Here is a 19,474-nt window from a genome sequence, read left to right as displayed (position 1 = left end):
AAATCCAGCTGAGACAAAAAAGGTAAAGAAGAAAGAAAATAGGTGATTCAAACTCACTGTCAAGAATCAGTCCAACTAACGGGTCGTTGTCCTTGTTGAGGATTTCCCACAACGCAAAAGGTTCCTGTGGGGTCTCGAGAAGTAGGCGGAGCATCATAGAAATAGTATAGTCAGATGGTAAACCCTCAGGGTGAAGATACCTGTCACACACATGAAAGGACAGGCAAACACACACATAGCAAGCTTAGCGGTGCCTGAAAGGCTTGTATGCACTAGGTGTGTTTAAAAAGTGTGCTGTCTGTTTTTAGCTGTTGTGATTGCTTTTAGAGTGTTTTCAGATGCCTGAGACTCACTATGAGCACCAGCCTCTTTTTAATCACAGAGCCTAGTCTTTTTATAGGTAGCTGCCTCCGAGCACTTCAGGCTTAAATCTCCTAAGCTTCAGTTTTTCAGAGTGGTTGTCACTTTTCAGAAAAGGAGCAATCAAAGAACAGGAAGCTGAAATGGAAGTCTGTTGACAGCATCAAGTGAAAATAAGCTCCGAAAACATCAGAAAAGACCTTGGGGATCGAAACTGGAGCCACTGAAAGCTCTGAGTGCTACTGAGTGTAAGCAAACATGTATGTTGTATTTAAACGTGTACCTGAAGTCTAGTGCTACTGTAGATACGTACCAAATCTTTTAACCTATATGAACAATCTCTTCGAATGCTTTCAAGTTCTTCCCAGCACCTTGCATGTGGGCCAGTGGCGCAATGTCTGACTATGGATCAGAAGATTCTAGGTTTGACTCCTGGCTGGCTCGTTGCAGTTTTAGCTTTAAAACAACATGTTCTCTTTCACTGTAAGTTCTGTACCTGACTTTCTAGAGATGTGTAATTCCAAGAAAAAGTGAATATATTGGATAGCCGGGGATAGTAATAGCTCAGTAGGTAGAGTGTTTGCCCCATGATAGCAAGGTTGGGGGTTTAAATCCACCGAATGGCTACCCTGAGATACCCATGAGCAAGGTGCTGCCTTTATACACTGCTCCCTGGGTGCTGGATTGGTGGCTGCCCACTGCTTCACTGAGTGAATGGGTTAAATGCAGAGGAATTTCCTATGGGATTAATAAAGTGTACACAATGTTAAATTATCAAAACATTGATTAAATGTTATTTATTTATTTATTAAAATAAAAATGTACTTATTTATTTAATTGTGTGTTTGTTTATTCAAAACCTTGTACATGTTTAAAACTGTAGATATAAAAACACAGACCAAACAAAATAATTAATTTTGTTTAAGGTACGATGGACAATGACACAGTTCTGTACACTACCACAGTTTAAATCAAACAATCAATGTGTGATTGTAGTACAGACTTTCAGCTTTAATTTAAGGGTTGTAACAAAGGTGCTGTACTGTATTGTAACTGTTTCAGAATTAGAGCCATTTGTATAAACAGTCCTCCATTTCTAGAGGCTCAAAAATAATTAGACAACTGGCTGACAGGCAGTTTAATAGCCAGGTGAAGCAGTTTCTCTCATTATACTATGACAAATAGGAGATAAATAACCTGCAGGTGATTCAAAGTGTTTAACTTGCATTTGGGAGCTTTTCGTGGAAACCATCAAAAATAGATCAAAAGAGATGCCGAACAAAATAAAAAAGGTGATCATTAACCAAGAAAACCAAAATAAATCTATCAGAGATAAAAGGAAAACTTTAGAAGTGACCAGCTTAACAATCTAGTTCTTTCTTAAAAAGAAAGAATACAGTGGCCAACAAGATCGAAAACCCAGAAAGACCACAAAAGACAACTAAAGTGCATGATGACAGAATTATTTCCATGGATAAGAAAAACACCTTTACAACATCAAGTCAAGAACACATTCAACGAAGTAGGTGCATCGTTGCCAAGAACTAAAAATTCTCATTCATGAATGTAAATACAGAGGCATTTACTTTAACCATAAATCAGGGAAAAAAGGCAAACATATTAAAAACACAAATGTAGCTTCCTGATTTGGCACACAGCTATCAGAAGTGTGTGAACCCAGACCTTAAGAAGGAGAAAGTAGTGCATTACAGATGTTTCTGATTCATTTATCATCGTGTCCCTGTGTCGTGATCATTCTTATGGCCAAAATCATCTTTGCTTATTTGCTCTAAGATCTAATCTCATTCTTAATGACACTTGAATAAAGCTATGCCCAGCTGCCAACTCCAGATGTGCCAATTGTTCATCAAGCATTTGTGCTGTCAGGCGAGTTAGCAGTCATAAAGAAGAAATGTGATCAGTTGTTTCTTGGCTTGGGTAGCGTGGTGCTGCAGTGGTTAGGACAATAACCTCACAGTTAGAAGGTTACTGGCATGCTTTTGTGTTCTCCTTGTGCCTGTGTGGCTTCCTCCCACAGTCCAAAGTCATGCATGTTGGATGTTAGATGAGGGGCTATCTGTCTGTATGTGTTAAGTCTGCGAAGAAAGTGCAGCCTGTCCAGGGTGTACCCAGCTTTTCACCATGTGGCAGCTGGGATAGGTTCCAACCCCATTTTAAAGTTGGATAAGTGGTTAAGAAAATGGATGGATGTTTTTTGGCTGTTTAAAAGTTACTGTTATATTAGATGCAGACTCCAGTTAAAAGTTTTCTGACAAGAGAATCAATTAGAAAAGCTAAACTGTGTGTTCAGCTAAAACAGAGCAAATCATTAATGAAAATAAAGAGAACAGTAATCTGAGCAAATCCACTTCCTTATCAGACGAAATAATGATGCACAACTGAAATACAATTTCAGTGGCACAGTAACTCATGTGTCTTGTGATCCATCACAGTTCACAGGTTCTTGTAAAGTGTAATTTGTAGAAACTGATAAGTTATCTTGCCATTGGTTGGCTGTATTGCACAAACTAATGAGAATAAAAATCCAATGAGAAGTCGAAAAGTCTCTCAAGCAGTCATACCCAGGACAAATTTATTCAGTTCACCACCAAAAGAAAGTGTTTGAGTTCAGGAGTATTTACAACCATAACCAAAAAGTATGGTAAAAATATGTAAACACATCAGCATGTTATACTTGGCAGTGGCCATAATACTGATTTTAGCATAATGGTGATAGAAAGTCCCAAACCACACCTTCCTTATGTGGGATTCACCCATTAGGACCACTCCATCCTTCACCATGACCAATAAGATCACTGTTATAGTTAGTTTTCTTTGTGTCCTTGGGCAAGACACTTCACCTGCCACCTACTGGTGATGGCCAGAGGGGCCGATGGCGCGATATGGCAGCCTCGCTTCCCAGGGCAGCTGTGGCTACAACTGTAGCTGCCTCCACCAGTGTATGAATGTGAGAGTGAATGAATAGTGGAATTGTAAAGTGCTTTGAGAGTCTCGAAAAGCGCTATATAAATGCAATCCATTATTATTATTTTATTATCTAACCATCTAACAGGATACAAGTGGTATACAAAGCAATGTTTCAAGCTATCATATCAAATGGCATTCAGTGAACTTCTGTCTTTATCATTTTATTCATGCAAAATGTAGCAACATGCAACCTTAAAGAATTTGGAGCTGTGTTTGGAGTTTATAAAGCTCATTAACGTTGAGCACAGTTTGAGTGAAAGCCCATTAGGTGATCACTGTTTGTAAGTTTCAGTAAAATCTGACCAATACTCAAGGAGGACACAATTCTTGTGATGTGAACGGATGGACCAATGTTCATTTACTCACTTGGTGGGCTGAGACACCAGGGCATCACGGTGTAACCTGTAGCAAGGGAAGCTGTTGAATGAACCCGGCTCCAGAGAAACTCCAGGTATGGTGCTATACTCCTTCTCTACCAGGCCAAACTTCTCCATCATACGGAAACCTGCAGCAGAATCATCACCATTAACACTTTGGTGTAATAATCAATAATCATTGCTAGCACCACTATGTGGGCCATCATGATGTAATTGCAGTCATTATTATTTACTTCCTCTCCAGGGATTTCAGCACAGTGCATGGCCCTGTGTGATTGGTATTTGAAACTCTTACCTGCCAACGTGTTACCGCTCATCAAAACAGACGGACAAGCTGAAAGAACAAAACTGAGTCTGTTAGTTCATTCAACATTAGCACAAGTTCTCCTCTCCTCCATTTTTTCCCTCAGGATACATATCTCCTTTTCTCCCAGCTGAATTTTATTCTGTCCCTCTTCCCTTCTGTCTACCTGTATCCCCATCTGACTTGAACTCATTTTCCTCCCGGCCTCTCTCTCTCTGTTTTAAACATGAGCTGGTGTTACTCACTGGCAGTGGCAGCCTCACAGACAAAGGTAATGAGCTGCTCTTCTATTTTCTTCACAGCGTCCAAATCGTCCACAAAAAAGACGTGTCTGTCACTGGGTTTGCTGGCGATATTCACCAGCTCGCCGTAGTCTGCGTCCGCAAACCCAATTGCGAAGATGATGTAGCCTGAGAATGAAATTAAAAAAGAAGACTCATTACAAGCTGGAATTAATTAAGTCCTTTAATCTAACACACTGTTAGTTTTCTTGCCGCAGCAGATACAGGACTAAAACAGAGAGGTCGAATGAGGATTTTCTCTGATCTTCTTCCTGGACTCTAACCACACACGCTCATTATAACAACATTACATATCTCACCGACTGTCACAGACTCATAGTTTAGGGCCAGAGTAAGTCATCGTTCATTGCATTTCAGGATTAATGACGTAAATACCCACCCTCCACCTGCATCTCCTTGGACACTTTGTTGACATCGTCTTGTGAACGTCCATCGGTCAGAACGACCAGGACTTTGGGAACGCCCCTTCTGGCTCCCGCCTCTGAGGTGAAAATAGACTCCTTCACATGTTTGATGGCTCTACCTAACAAGAGACAAACCAGAAGCAGCATAAAGCAGAAAACTCACACACATGTTTTCGTTTTGTTACATTACACAAATGAAGCACGGTTCAGGCAAAGCAGTGAAGTCACACTTGTTCCCGGCCAGATGGCACCAGTAGCCTTCAGTAAACTTCCCAGTCATCAACTTAGTCAAAATGTTTAAACGTTTTTTGAACATTTGTGTGTATAAGTTACAATTAAATACAAGTTTGAAATCATTTTCAAATCATTTCACTTTTTCCCCAAAATGTTTTCTTCCTCTCGGTTCCTGTAGATAGTGTTTAATACCGTTGCTGACCACTTTTAACACCTCTCTTTAGATTTGTAGCTTCATATTTTCACATTTTGGAGCAGTCATTTTATCATCAATCATGTTTCCCAAGCGAGGCTCGATGCTGATAAATGTTTTGGCAAATGAAAGCTATTGGAACCACGGATGTCATCTCTAATCATCTCAAATTCTCTTCCCCACATCAATCAAAGAGGTGAAACCATGTGACCTTTGATGCAATTTTAATGGACCTCCTAATTTATTATTCCACTGACATTAATAAAATACATTACTGACTCCATAATTATCAGACAAGTGACCCAAAAGCCCCTGAAATTAGATTTAGGCTGAGCGATTAGCATTTAGAAAAAAAAGAAAAGCCAGAAAACAACTTGTGTGGCGTGTATCTCAATGACACCCAAAGACAGAAAGATAGACAACGTCACAATGTGGTTTACAGCATGCTATCAAAAAAATTAAAAGTCACTTGCTAATGGATGTAATCAGTCAATAAAATCTGTCTAGACAGTTTTAAAAGGTTTCAGGAGCCACCCACAGCAAAGCAACTGAGGGGATTTCTGTGCACACCTGTCAGTGAATTTAATGATGATTTATGTGCATCACTGTGCTTTAAGCACCTTGAAAAGTTATGCAAAATAAAATTCAAAACAGCAGAAAAACTTTGTAGCACCTACAGCACATTTTTCTTTATAATTTTTCCTTCAGGAAGCTCCTTCTGCTGCCATCAGGTAAAAGCATCGAAAAATTAACTCTGAGTAGGTGACGGATGGTCATCTAAATAAAAGAGAAACTTTTACGTTTTTTTTTCTTTTTCATTTATCACAAATGAATGCATACAGAGCACCAACAATAAGTCTAATCAGTCATACATTGGTAGGTAGTTTCTATTTAATTCCATCATTTGCATTTTGTCCATTATAATTAGCTGGAAATGATTAGTTGAGCTGTGCTAAATGTTGCTCATATCCAGATGACCTTTTCATAATAAAAAAAACCCCCATCAGTCCTTCTCTGTCCTCTTACACTCTCATCTCTCACTTCTCATGTGTTTCCAGGAGTTATAACAAGAGGTGCAGACTCAGGAAACTTTGCACTAAAACCAGCGCATCCATACATGGCCCGCCCATTAACTGATACTGCTAAACACTGGTATTAATTCTTCTATGTGTGCATGATGTCTTTCAATTTTTAACCACACTCCACATCATATCTTCACTTTCTCCTCTTTGTTTTTTTTTTTTAGAGTGAGCTGTCACTGATGAAAAATGATAGAGTGCTTGGCCTGTAAAGTGTTTTGATGTCAGATATCTGCCAGTGCTACATCTGTTTCTACACTGTCTTCTCTTCGTGATGGGTGAGACAGCAGCTAGCCAGGCATGAAGTGACACACTGGACAGAGTAGGAAAGAAGGAAAGTGAGACAGGGGAGGGGCTAAGTGGATCGTTGAGGATAGGAAAGAAGACAGAAGAGTGGATCCAGATGGGGAGAGCAAGTTAAAAAAAAGTGATAAAAAAAATTATTGCAAAACCAAATCATGTCAGGACAGCTTGAGTTGGAAAGCCCATCATCAATCAGCGATTCATTATTTTGAGTGTGTTTGTGTAATCTGTGTCATTTTACATTTGTTCTGGTGTCTGGCAGTTTACCAGCTTTGTTGCTGTCACTCAGAAAGAGAAACAATATGGGAAAACAAAAGATGCTTAAATGTTTTAAAATTCAAAGGCTTCATGCAAAAGAAAGAAGAAAAAAACAGAAAAAAGTTATATTGCAGTAGGAAACGCTCCCTCCCTGTTCTTTTGTGGCTGTAGGTGGAGGCTGTAATGTTCCCTCTGGAGTATCATAAATGGACAGAGCCATTAAATCCTCTAATCTTTAAAAAGTTACAGTAAGCTCATGAGAGTACTTAAAATTTTAATCAGGGTCATGAAAAGCATTATTGAACATATACAAAGGCTTTAGAAAGGGTTTTATTGGTTTCACTGGTTTGACTAATGTACTGGTGGGATGAGTTTTATAGTCACCGAAACTCATTCATACACTAATTCTGAATTCATAAAGGAGTCATAAACCTAGATGAATTGAGTGAGGGTCCCAGAAGACTGCATTAATACAGATGAATAAGGGTGCTTTCTTTAAAAAAAGTCACACCCTTACTAATATAATGTATGACTGGCCATTTTATTAGGTATGCCTGATCAATTTAATAAAAATGTTTAATCAACCAATCACACTGCAGCAACCCAATGCATTTAGCCTTTTGTCAGCAGATCTTAGAGAAGAGGTTCTCAGAGTGAGTGAAGCCATTGCAGGGGGGGGGGGGGGGGGCTGTAGAAAAAAAAGAAAAAAGAAAAAAAAATGCTTGGACGCTGCTCGCATAATGGACAGGCTTTTTTTTAAGGGGCTCCCATGCAAAGGCAAAGCATAAAGAGAAGCGTTGCTAAATATGCATCCAAACCAACTTCCATCCAAGCCAGAGACTAGAACATATGATGAAGCATATCTTGCCCTAGGCTTCACCTCCACAACAGCTGTCGTTCCAAGGTAGGTTTCCCCTGTGTCGGGAGCACACACTGGGCTCTCCAAATCAAATTCTTGATTTTGAGTTCACAAACACTTCTTATAAGACTAACTACTCCTGCAACTGAAGGAGCAGTTCTCTGGGTGAAAATGCCATGTTGATGACAGAGGTCAGAGAAAAATGACCAGACTTCTTCTAGATGATGACAGAGGTCCAAAGTAACTCAAACAACCAATCATTAGAATGCAAAGGTGCATCTCTGAATGAACAACACATTGAACCTTGAAACAGATTGGCTACAGCCGCAGAAGACCACATCTTTGTCTACTAAACACAGGAAATCAGGCTACAATTCACCAAAACTGAACAACAGAAAATTGGAAAAAAAACATTGTTAGGTCTGATAAGTCTCAATGTCCACTATGACATTAGGATGGTAAAGTCAGAATTTGGCATGAAAGGATGAATGCATCCTGCCTTGTATCAACAGTTCAGGCTGCTGGTGTAATGGTGTGAGAAAAAGTTTCTCGGCATACTTGTGGCCCCTTAGTACCAACTGAGCATCATTTAAACACCACACCTGTCTAGGGTTGTTGCTGACTTTCTGACTACAGCGTACCCATCTTCTGATGTCCGCTTACAGCACAATAACGCAACATGTCAGAGAGCTCAATCATCTGAAACTGGTTTCTTGAACATGATAATGAGTTCACTGTACTTAAATGGCCTGTACAGTCATCAGATCTCAATCCAATAGAGCACTTTTGTGTTGTGGTGCAATGGGAGATTCACATCACAGGTGTGCAGCTGACAAACCTGTAGTAACTGTATAATGTTATCATGTAAATATGAAGCAAAATCTCTTAGCAATGTTTCCAGCACCTTGTTGTATCTGTGCCATGAAGAATTAAGGCACTTCTGTAGTAAAGGGGTCCAACCTGGTACCATCAAGGTGTCCCTAATAAAGTGACCAGTGCGTGTATCGCTAAATAGCTGAAAATCAAAAGTAGCACATGCCGTGTCTCCTTAATACATGCACATAACTACACACTTTTACATTTGCTCACAAGAAGCTACAGAAACACAATTTGCCACGTGTATACTGTACTGCCAATCCGCTCCAGGGATTAACACAATTACTTGTATACAGCAAAAAAAAAATTAAAAAAAATCTCAACACACACACAGTGTACTCATGTACATTGTGTATACAGGGATAAAGACTAATGCAGCTATATCTATGTTACATCAATCATTGACTAAGCCAGCCAGAGGCTCAACAACTTGTTAATGAAATGCGTAGTGACAAACAAAATCCCAGAATATAAGCCTCAGCGTGCTCTCTCTCTAACTTGTATCAGAGCGTACTGATGCTGGAACAGAAACTGACTATACAGTCTAAAAGGATGCAGCATCATTTACATATTGTTTATGAAATGGGTATATAGAAAAGGCTTTGCACTACAGGTTTGATCAGAATATGAATAAGTAGCTGTCGGATCTTCTTAAGCAAAAACCTTTGCAGGCCTTCAAACAAGAAACTCAATCCATGTTGCTACAGAAACAGCTCTGCACTCTCAACCAACTGTATGAGGTAAGGAGGCAGAACTATTTCTCAGAATTAATAAAGATGTCAGACTGAACTTATACCTAAAAAAGATTCCATCTTTGGAAATCCTACCGTAAACAAGTACACTTCCGAGCACATTTCTTCTACTCCAAAGGTCATAGGACGGCGATATAAAGTGAACAAACCACTTACAGTAAACATAAAAGGGCATTAACACTGCAGGGCTTCTTGCTGGCTAGCTGTTGTATTCACACAGATAGCCAGAGGCTAAAGGTTTAAAAGGAATAAAAGTACATATTTTGGGGGGCTTTGGACACAATGAGGGTCCCTAATGGGGCCTTTGAGGAGAATCTGAGGTTTAGAAAAAATGAAAAGGGAATAGTTTGGGTTTGGAGAGCAAACAGAACTTATGGATTGTATTGCAAGCCTCGGTTTTGAAAGCCAGAGGAACTGCTGACCCTTCCCTCAACGAACCAGAGGAGCAAAATGTACTGTAAGGAAGGGGAATTGGGTTTTGCGCTTTAGGCGATTTAGGCCTTTTCATTTTGTAACATTCTCTGTCCAAAATTCATTCAGCAGCATATCAACCCTGAGAAACACAGTCAGTTCTAAAAGACTATCCTCAGTGACAAGAGGAATAAGGATTTCTGCTGCCGACTGTCAGGCCCCCGCATAGTTCTGATCCCAACACACTGTAGCAATTCTAGGATTATATATGAAGTGAAAGAAGACACTGAGAAAGTGTAAATCTACAGATGATCTATGGCAAGAGCACCTAAAGCACCAAATAAACAACCAAATAAAAAAAACTAAGAATAAGGGGAAAACACAGAGGGGAGTAAATAAACAAACGCTAAGACCAAAAAAAGTACAAAACTAAGCACATAAGAAATCCAGTGAACAAATACCAAATGATAACCAATGCTACAAAACTCAAGCAATAGACAAAACTTCATAAAAGAGCAACCGGGGAGGATAAAAAAAACACAAGGAACCAAATATAACGAACACTAACTGAATTTCAAAGAGTAACAGAAACACAACTAAAAGCAAGAACCATGACCTCACAAAAAAGACAACAAGAGCAACAAAACTCAAACCCTGAGTCCAAGAGTGATACAAGTAAACTGAACATACCTGTGTAATTAAAACAGAGATTCATTATGTTTTAGAAGCTATATTATGAATATTGGATCACAGAGTACCCCGCGTTTCATCCTAAGACAGCTGGATAGGCTCCAGCGCCCCCGCGACCCTGACAAGGATAAGCAGAAGAGAATGGATGGATGGATGGATCACAGAGGAGAAACCATAGAAGAAGCACCATTAAACCAAACAGAGACATACTCTTCACCTTTGTCATTGTAAAAAAGCACAATATAAGTATTAGATATACTATGCATATTCTATTATTCTTTTTCTATATGAAATATGTAAAAAGTATAAAAATCAAGTTAAAAATAAAATACATGCTGTGTTGGTGTCTTAGACGAAGTAAAAACAGCCTGAATAACTCACAGTGTAGCTGAGCTGCTGAGGAATAGTTTTACTGTGCTGGCTCCAGTTATGTGTGCGTAGCCCAGCTAGAAAAAAAGAGCAGTGGAAAGTAGTTTTTTTTCATGTATAATGTAAAGAATTTAGTCATTTCTTTTTTCTTTTATGTTTAAAGGAAGATGTGGACCAATAAGATTATCTGTTGTCATTTAACTTGGCCAATCAGCAATGAGCTCCCAGTGACCCTTGCTGTTGACCTTGATCACATGATTTCCTGTGTTGCCATTTCGTTCCTGTTCATATAATGCCATGTGCCAGAGAAACTAATGTTCCCGAAGTCGAATCGCTAGGAGTTAAAAGCAAGTCTGCTGCAGTTGTTTTTGGTTGTTCAGTTTCACCCTGTCAACGGTCAGGTTTTTTTTGTTATCTGGTAAAAGGATGACTCGACAGACGGACCCAGTCTGAAGCAAGCCCCATCGAGGAGCAGCGATTCCACAGTTCCAGTTAACTGGATGGCGAGCCAACCCGAAATTGAAAAGGATTTGCCAAGGTTTTATTGAAGCCAAAGTTTCGTTCCCATTGAAGCTTCAGATACCTGCAGGACTACGAACTTTCTTCCTTCATCGGAGTGTGGTAGGACAAACATTAAACAAACTGAACGGGCCCCAACGATCCATCAGTTATCAGACATTATCCACTCATATAATTGACTCAGAGAAAGCTGTATGCGCGCACTTTTATTTAGTTTGTTATTTTGGGGGAAATATTTTGTATTTTATTTTATTGTTTTTTCATTACATTGTTGCAGCTGCTGTGTGTCAAATATAACAAATTTGTGAACAGTATATTGTGGTGTGGTCTCTTCTTATTGGTGTTTATACCTTGGGCTCCTGCCGATCCTAGATCTTCTGATACTGGCTAGTGGAAGTTCGGTCATTCTTAATAATAATTCACAAGTTGGGTTACATAAGTGGCGAGCCAGCCAGGAGCCTAAGAATTTTTAAACATCAGTAATGAGAAATTGTGTCTGACATGGATTTTGTCCAGCGCTCAGGTGTAAAAATTCCCAATGCAGTTATTGTGAGTGGGATCACGAAATCAGAGAAAGATGAAGAAGTTTTAGAGTTTTTGAAAAAGTATGGTGGTGTTAAAACCCTTTTGCCAGTGGATGATGCTACCTCAGAGTTTCATCAAAACCTGATTGTTGAGTACTCAAGTGGCTCAGCTGTAGAAGCTTTAGAGCCTCTTATGCCATACAAGTATGTTGCAGAGGGTGAACCAAATGTCTCTTACTGTGTGAGGGCCTTGGCAAGCGTTTACACTGCTAAGGTGGGTGAAGGTGTCACGAAGTCATACTTGGCTGAATTAAAGGGCTTGGCTAAGCTCAGTGGCAAAACCTATGAGGAAGTATTGAAAGAGATGATATCACAAATCTGTGAGACAACTGAGAATACAGATGAGGCACCTTCTGTCTTACATGATAGCATTGTTGATGAGACACCAATACCACAGCCCCAGTTGCTTTCAGGTCCCTCAAGGGTAAGCAGTGACCAAGGTGTCTCAACTCCAGTTCCACCCTTGCGTGTACAGAAGCCTTCAATAGTGATTAGTGATGTAAATCCCCCTGAAGTTCAGAAGGTCGTTGTTGAGCATATTTTAAGGAAGGATGACATTGGATCACAGATCCATTCTTCAATGCGCATCCGTTCCTTCTCAGGGAAAACTCCCAGGCCTAACAATGAGACAGACTATGAGACTTGGCGCTCACACATTGAGCTGCTTTTAAGTGACCCCAGTATGACCCATCTGCAGGTGTCCAGGAAGATTTTAGAGAATTTGCTTCCACCTGCAGTTGATGTGGTGAAGTGCTTGAGTCCCAGCGCACCCCCAGTAGCCTATCTGCAGTTGCTCGATTCAGCCTTCGGCGCTGTAGAGGATGGTGAGGAGCTTTTTGCTCAGTTCATGAATACCCTTCAGGACCCAGGCGAGAAACCATCAGCTTTCCTCCATCGTTTACAGCTAGCACTAAATTTAGCAGTAAAAAGGGGGGGTATTCCACCTGATGATGTAGACAAACATCTCCTCAAGCAGTTTTGTAGGGGGTGTTGGGATAGTGGATTGCTCTCCAGTCTGCAACTTGAACACAAGAAAAACTGTCCACCGTCATTTTCAGAGCTCTTGCTAATGTTGCGTACCGAAGAAGATAGACAAGCTGCAAAGGTTGATAGGATGAAAAAGCACATTGGTTCATCAAAACGAGTATCTGTCCATGCTCAGAGTTCCTGTGTTTGTGCAGGCGTAAGAGAAAGCCCACAGTGTGGTCCGAAAGCTATTGAGGAACTTCAAAAGCAGATAGCTAGCTTGCAGAGTCAGCTAGCCTCATTTGCATCACAGGAAAAGCTAAGTGAGCGTGCCAACAAGAAACCGGTTAAAAAGACAACCTGTAAATCGAAAATGGACAACACACATCAAGAAGTGCATCGATTAGCCGGAGTAAAACAGACAGGCAGGCCCAGGCCTTGGTATTGTTTTCACTGTGGGGAAGATGGGCATATTGCCACTTCTTGTACAAACCCTGCAAATTCTGCACTAGTTATTGAAAAGAAGAAGCAGTTGGAGAGGAGGCAGCACGCGTGGGAAAGTCAAAGTTGTCCCAGCGACTCCAGTTCACCTTTAAACTAGATCCAGTCTCTGTTGTGGGACAGACAGAGGCTGAAGAACATGCGCAGCGTCCCACAGACGTAAAGATTGTCAGCAAAGCAGGCAAGTGTGTGGATCTAGAGCACTCCAGTAGTGAAAAGCAATCCTTCAGGCTTCCAAAGGGTCTGATTGGTACCAGGAGCACTGCTGAAGTGATAATTGAAGATAAAACATTTAGTTGTCTGCTAGATACCGGCTCGCAAGTGACTACTATCCCCCAATCCTTTTATGAACAACACATGTCAGTGCAGGACATCAAGCCTCTCTATGACCTCTTGGAGGTTGAAGGGGCGAATGGACAGGCTGTACCTTATTTGGGCTACATTGAAACTACTGTCACTTTTCCAAAAGAATTTCTTGGTATGTCTATTGAGGTGCCCACATTAGCTCTCATAGTTCCTGACGTTCGAGCTACCTCAGGGTCCTACTTACTCATAGGGACAAATACACTTGATGTGTTGTATGACATTTATTGCAAAGCTAATCCAGGAGATCCCAAGACATTTCCTCACGGCTACAAAGCGGTCATTAAGGTGCTTGAACTCAGACACAATCAGTCTAACGTCAGTCACCATGGTGTTGTAAAACTGAAGGGCAGAATCTCTCAGGTTGTCCCAGCAGGGGCCACAGTGGTTTTGGAGGGTGTCTCTACTGCCAGCGGTCTTCGGCATGAACAATCAGTTGTTGTTGAGCAGCCTTCCAGTTCCTCTCTACCTGGTGGTCTGCTAGTGAACACTTGTCTGGTTGACCTGTCCAAACAACGACCCTTTAGGCTTCCAGTTGTGATTACCAACCAATCTGAACATGACATTGTCATTCCTGCTAAATGTCAAATTGCTGACATTAGCGCTTACCAATGTATTTTGTCAAAGGAGCAGAGTATGGTTAACTTGCAAAAGGCAGATCTCACTCAAGAGGCCAATTGTAACTTCAACTTTGGAGAGTCCCCAATCCCTCCCGAGTGGAAGGGTCGTATCACACGACTCCTTAACAACATGCCAGATGTATTTGCGCAACATGACTTGGACTTTGGAAGAACCGACAAGGTGACTCACCACATCAAGCTCTCAGACGAGGCTCCTTTCAAACACCGTGCTCGTCCGCTACACCCTCAAGACATTGAGGCTGTCCGTAGGCACATTCAAGAGCTTCTTGATACAGGTGTAATCAGAGAGTCCGAGTCTCCCTTCTCTTCGCCCATTGTGGTAGTCCGTAAAAAGAATGGCCAGGTCCGGTTGTGCATAGACTACAGAAAACTCAACCTTCAGACAATAAAGGATGCTTACACGCTTCCTAAGCTTGAAGACACCTTCGCGGCTCTCTCTGGTTCCCAGTGGTTTTCTGTGCTTGACCTAAAGTCTGGATATTATCAAATCGAGGTAGATGAAGTGGATAAACCCAAGACGGCCTTTGTCTGCCCTTTGGGCTTCTGGGAATTTAACCGCATGCCGCAAGGCCTGACAAATGCGCCAAGCACATTCCAAAGATTAATGGAGAAGTGCATGGGGGATATGCATTTGAAAGAGGTGCTAGTTTTCCTCGACGACTTGATAGTGTTCTCAAAGACCCTGGAAGAACATGAAACAAGGTTGTTGGAGGTGCTCACTCGGTTGAGAGAGTTTGGATTAAAGTTATCACCTGAAAAGTGTGTGTTTTTCCAGACCTCAGTGCGGTACCTGGGACACATAGTGTCCAGAAATGGAGTTGAGACAGATCCAGAGAAAATCTCTGCCCTTCGTACTTGGCCAGTTCCTCAGACCCTCAGGGAATTGCGATCTTTTCTTGGGTTCGCTGGCTATTATCGAAGGTTCGTAAAAGACTATTCCAGCATTGTGAAGCCCCTCAATGATCTGACTCAGGGCTATCCTCAATCAACCAAAAGGGGTAGATCAAGAGACAGCCAAGAGCATTATCACCATCCCAAAGAGCCGTTTGGGAACCGTTGGACATCAGCTTGCCAGCAGGCATTTGAGTCAGTTATTGAAAAGCTGACAACTGCCCCTGTCCTAGGGTTCGCTGACCCTCAAAAGCCTTATGTGCTCCACACTGATGCTAGCACTACAGGCCTTGGTGCTGTCTTGTACCAGGAGCAGGAAGGGCAGTTACGTGTCATAGCCTATGCAAGCAGAGGGCTGTCGCATAGCGAGTCTCGATACCCAGCGCACAAATTAGAGTTTTTGGCGCTTAAGTGGTCAGTAACAGAAAAGTTTAGTGACTACCTATATGGGAATCACTTTACTGTTGTCACTGATAGCAATCCCTTGACGTACATATTGACGACTGCAAAACTTGATGCAACGAGCTACAGATGGCTCGCAGCTTTGTCTACGTTCACATTCAAGCTGCTGTATCGTCCTGGGAAGCAAAACTGGGATGCGGATGGGTTATCCCGTAGACCCCACGGAGCTCTTGTGGATGATCTGAAATCCCAGAAAGAGAGGGAGCGCATTTTCCAGTTCACTCAGGGTCATCTCGCTGATCTTGAAAATCTCGAGGAAGCCAACCAAGCGGTTGTGAAAGCCATTTGTGAAAGACAGTCAGTGTATAGCGCCAGCTCTGTTAATCCGAGTTTGGATGGCTGTGTTACTCTTGTTGAAACTCTTGCTATGTCCTCTGATGCTGTGCCTGACTGCTATGGACAAGAAGATGAGTTTGGAGGATTGCCTCTTATTCCTCAACTGACTGAGGCTGAGTTGATGGATAAACAGAGAGCTGACCAATGTCTAAGGCATGTCATATCCCAACTTGAGCATGGGGTAAGCCCACCGCCTACTTTAAGGGGTGAACTTCCAGATCTTCCACTCCTACTTCGAGAGGTTGGTCGGTTTCAGCTTATAAATGGCATCTTATACCGGAGACGCCAGCTCGGGTCTCGGGTATCTCACCAGCTAGTACTGCCCCCAGAGCTCAGAGAGACTGTTTTGAGCAGTCTGCATGACCATATAGGTCATATGGGCATTGAGCGCACATTAGATCTCGTTAGGGCCAGATTCTATTGGCCCAGAATGGCCTTGGATGTAGAGAGGAAAATAAAGACCTGTGGTAGATGTGTGCGCAGAAAGGCGTTGCCTGACAGAGCTGCACCGTTAGTCAACATCAGTACCACAAGGCCACTGGAACTGGTTTGTATGGACTTCCTCTCTCTCGAACCAGACAAAAGTGGAGCTAAAGACATCCTTGTGATCACTGATCACTTTACTAAGTATGCAATTGCTATACCAACATGCAATCAAAAGGCTCGCACAGTAGCTAAGTGCCTATGGGACAATTTTATTGTGCATTACGGGTTCCCAGAAAAGTTGCACAGTGATCAGGGACCTGATTTTGAGTCTCGCACAATAAAAGAGCTCTGTCAGATGGCTGGCATACAGAAGGTTAGAACTACTCCCTACCATCCCAGAGGAAATCCAGTGGAGCGGTTCAATCGCACATTGCTGGACATGCTAGGCACTCTTCAAAACAAAGACAAGTCTCACTGGCGTGATTTTGTGAAGCCCCTTGTTCATGCTTATAATTGCACCAGGAATGAGGTGACTGGATTTGCACCGTACGAGCTTATGTTCGGTCGCCAGCCTCGCCTGCCGGTGGATTTGGCTTTTGGGCTGCCGGTGAAAGAGGAGCAACAGATTTCACACTCACAGTACGTGCAAAATCTGAAATCCCACTTACAAGAGAGTTACAAGGTAGCTACTGGAAATGCTGCCAAGATAGCAGAAAAGAATAAATCCAGATTTGACAGGCGTGTGACTATTTCAGATCTGGAGGTAGGGGACAGAGTATTAGTCAGAAATGTCCGCATTCGTGGAAAAAACAAGATTGCAGACAAGTGGGAGGCAGCCATCTACATAGTCGTAAGCAGAGCAGGATCCCTTCCAGTGTATACTGTGAGACCTGAGAAGAAAGATGGTCCACTGCGGACATTGCATAGGGACCTATTACTCCCTTGTGGCTATCTCCCCAACGAGAGTAGTGACAAGCCTGTAGGGCAGACACAAAGACGCAGGCCAGCAACACGTCTCAGTCCAGTTGCAGACTCCGATCAATTCTCAGAGGCTGAGGATGAGATTTTCCCCAATTACTGGTTCAGAGACGCCTCCAGTTCTGAGATACCTACGGTCACCATTCATCAAGAAACGCACCCTTATTTATCAGTGTCTTCTGGGGAAGATGCACAACTTCCAGAATTTTGTCCCTCAGTTAAAGGTTCTACTGCTCGATATCCAAGCTGCAATCCACAGACTGACCAGTTATGTAACTTACCTGTTGACAGTCCAGATTCAGCAACTCTTCCAGTGTCTGAGAGTCACTGTCATGACACAGAAATCGTGAGCGATGACCAAAATCCACCAGCAGAGATGGAGACCGAAAGGATTGCACCTGGAAGTGATTGTCATGACTTGAATCCCGGGTTATCTTCTCTTGCTCCAAACCTGTCTACGGATGTTGAGGCGGCAGGTCGAACTGAAATGGGATTGTCAAATGAGTCACCAACAGATGAATCTCCTGAAGAGCTCTCAGTAGACCAGACACTGATTGGAAGCCAAGACCAACCTGGTTCTGCTAGACGATCAAATAGGGAGCGAGAACCGCCTAAACGCCTTCAGTATGTGAAACTTGGGCATCCACTTATAGCGGTGGTGCAATCTCTGTTCCAGGGTTTAACCACGGCTTTTACAGACATTTTGGATGAGGGTTATCACCCATTAGATTGCCCTGTCCAGACCCATCAGACAGTAATTACCCAACCATTGCCATGCAACGGGGCGTGCATGAGTTCAGTGGGGGAGGTTGTAGCCCAGCTAGAAAAAAAGAGCAGTGGAAAGTAGTTTTTTTTTCATGTATAATGTAAAGAATTTAGTCATTTCTTTTTTCTTTTATGTTTAAAGGAAGATGTGGACCAATAAGATTATCTGTTGTCATTTAACTTGGCCAATCAGCAATGAGCTCCCAGTGACCCTTGCTGTTGACCTTGATCACATGATTTCCTGTGTTGCCTTTTCGTTCCTGTTCATATAATGCCATGTGCCAGAGAAACTAATGTTCCCGAAGTCGAATCGCTAGGAGTTAAAAGCAAGTCTGCTGCAGTTGTTTTTGGTTGTTCAGAGTTTCACCCTGTCAACGGTCAGGTTTTTTTTTGTTATCTGGTAAAAGGATGACTCGACAGACGGACCCAGTCTGAAGCAAGCCCCATCGAGGAGCAGCGATTCCACAGTTCCAGTTAACTGGATGGCGAGCCAACCCGAAATTGAAAAGGATTTGCCAAGGTTTTATTGAAGCCAAAGTTTCGTTCCCATTGAAGCTTCAGATACCTGCAGGACTACAAACTTTCTTCCTTCATCGGAGTGTGGTAGGACAAACATTAAACAAACTGAACGGGCCCCAACGATCCATCAGTTATCAGACATTATCCACTCATATAATTGACTCAGAGAAAGCTGTATGCGCGCACTTTTATTTAGTTTGTTATTTTGGGGGAAATATTTTGTATTTTATTTTATTGTTTTTTCATTACATTGTTGCAGCTGCTGTGTGTCAAATATAACAAATTTGTGAACAGTATATTGTGGTGTGGTCTCTTCTTATTGGTGTTTATACCTTGGGCTCCTGCCGATCCTAGATCTTCTGATACTGGCTAGTGGGAGTTCGGTCATTCTTAATAATAATTCACAAGTTGGGTTACATGTGCGTTTGTGTGTTTGTGTGTGAGACAAAGAGATCAGGGTTGGAGATACACTAGTGAGTCTGTGAGCATTAGCTTAACCTTGTGTGAACCAACTGACTCCTACTTTTTATTGTGTGGTGAAGATTAAATTTCATGGTTTATTTTCCGCTCCGCAGTAGACCACATGCACTCATATACACATTGCCCTGTCAGCTAAAACACCACCTGTTTTCACCTGTTAAACTATAATTGGGAAGCTGGACCAAAGAGAACATTTAGGAAGAGGAGACAAATGAAAGAGGGATGGGATGAAACAAAGCGGCCAAAAAGCAATGCCGAGAAGAACGCTTGAAAGGAAGAAGAAG

The 19,474-nt window shown here is 42.0% G+C and overlaps 1 protein-coding gene across 6 annotated transcripts in view; it reads right to left on the bottom strand.

The window, feature by feature from the left end:
- The window catches only part of col14a1a (collagen, type XIV, alpha 1a), a 172,395-nt gene that overhangs the window by 72,243 nt on the left and 80,678 nt on the right, over positions 1-19,474 (bottom strand). For all 6 annotated transcript variants that reach the window (XM_026185062.1, XM_026185063.1, XM_026185064.1 and 3 more), the window contains 5 exons: positions 4,711-4,854; positions 4,275-4,439; positions 4,021-4,059; positions 3,715-3,853; positions 58-200 (listed from right to left, as the gene is read on the bottom strand). In XM_026185062.1, coding sequence (XP_026040847.1) covers positions 58-200; positions 3,715-3,853; positions 4,021-4,059; positions 4,275-4,439; positions 4,711-4,854 — 630 coding nt within the window. The remainder of the gene's footprint in view (positions 1-57; positions 201-3,714; positions 3,854-4,020; positions 4,060-4,274; positions 4,440-4,710; positions 4,855-19,474) is intronic.

This window comes from Astatotilapia calliptera, chromosome 11 (assembly GCF_900246225.1).
Source record: "Astatotilapia calliptera chromosome 11, fAstCal1.2, whole genome shotgun sequence".
Classification (NCBI taxonomy): domain Eukaryota; kingdom Metazoa; phylum Chordata; class Actinopteri; order Cichliformes; family Cichlidae; genus Astatotilapia; species Astatotilapia calliptera.
This window is presented reverse-complemented; position numbering and strand designations above follow the sequence as displayed.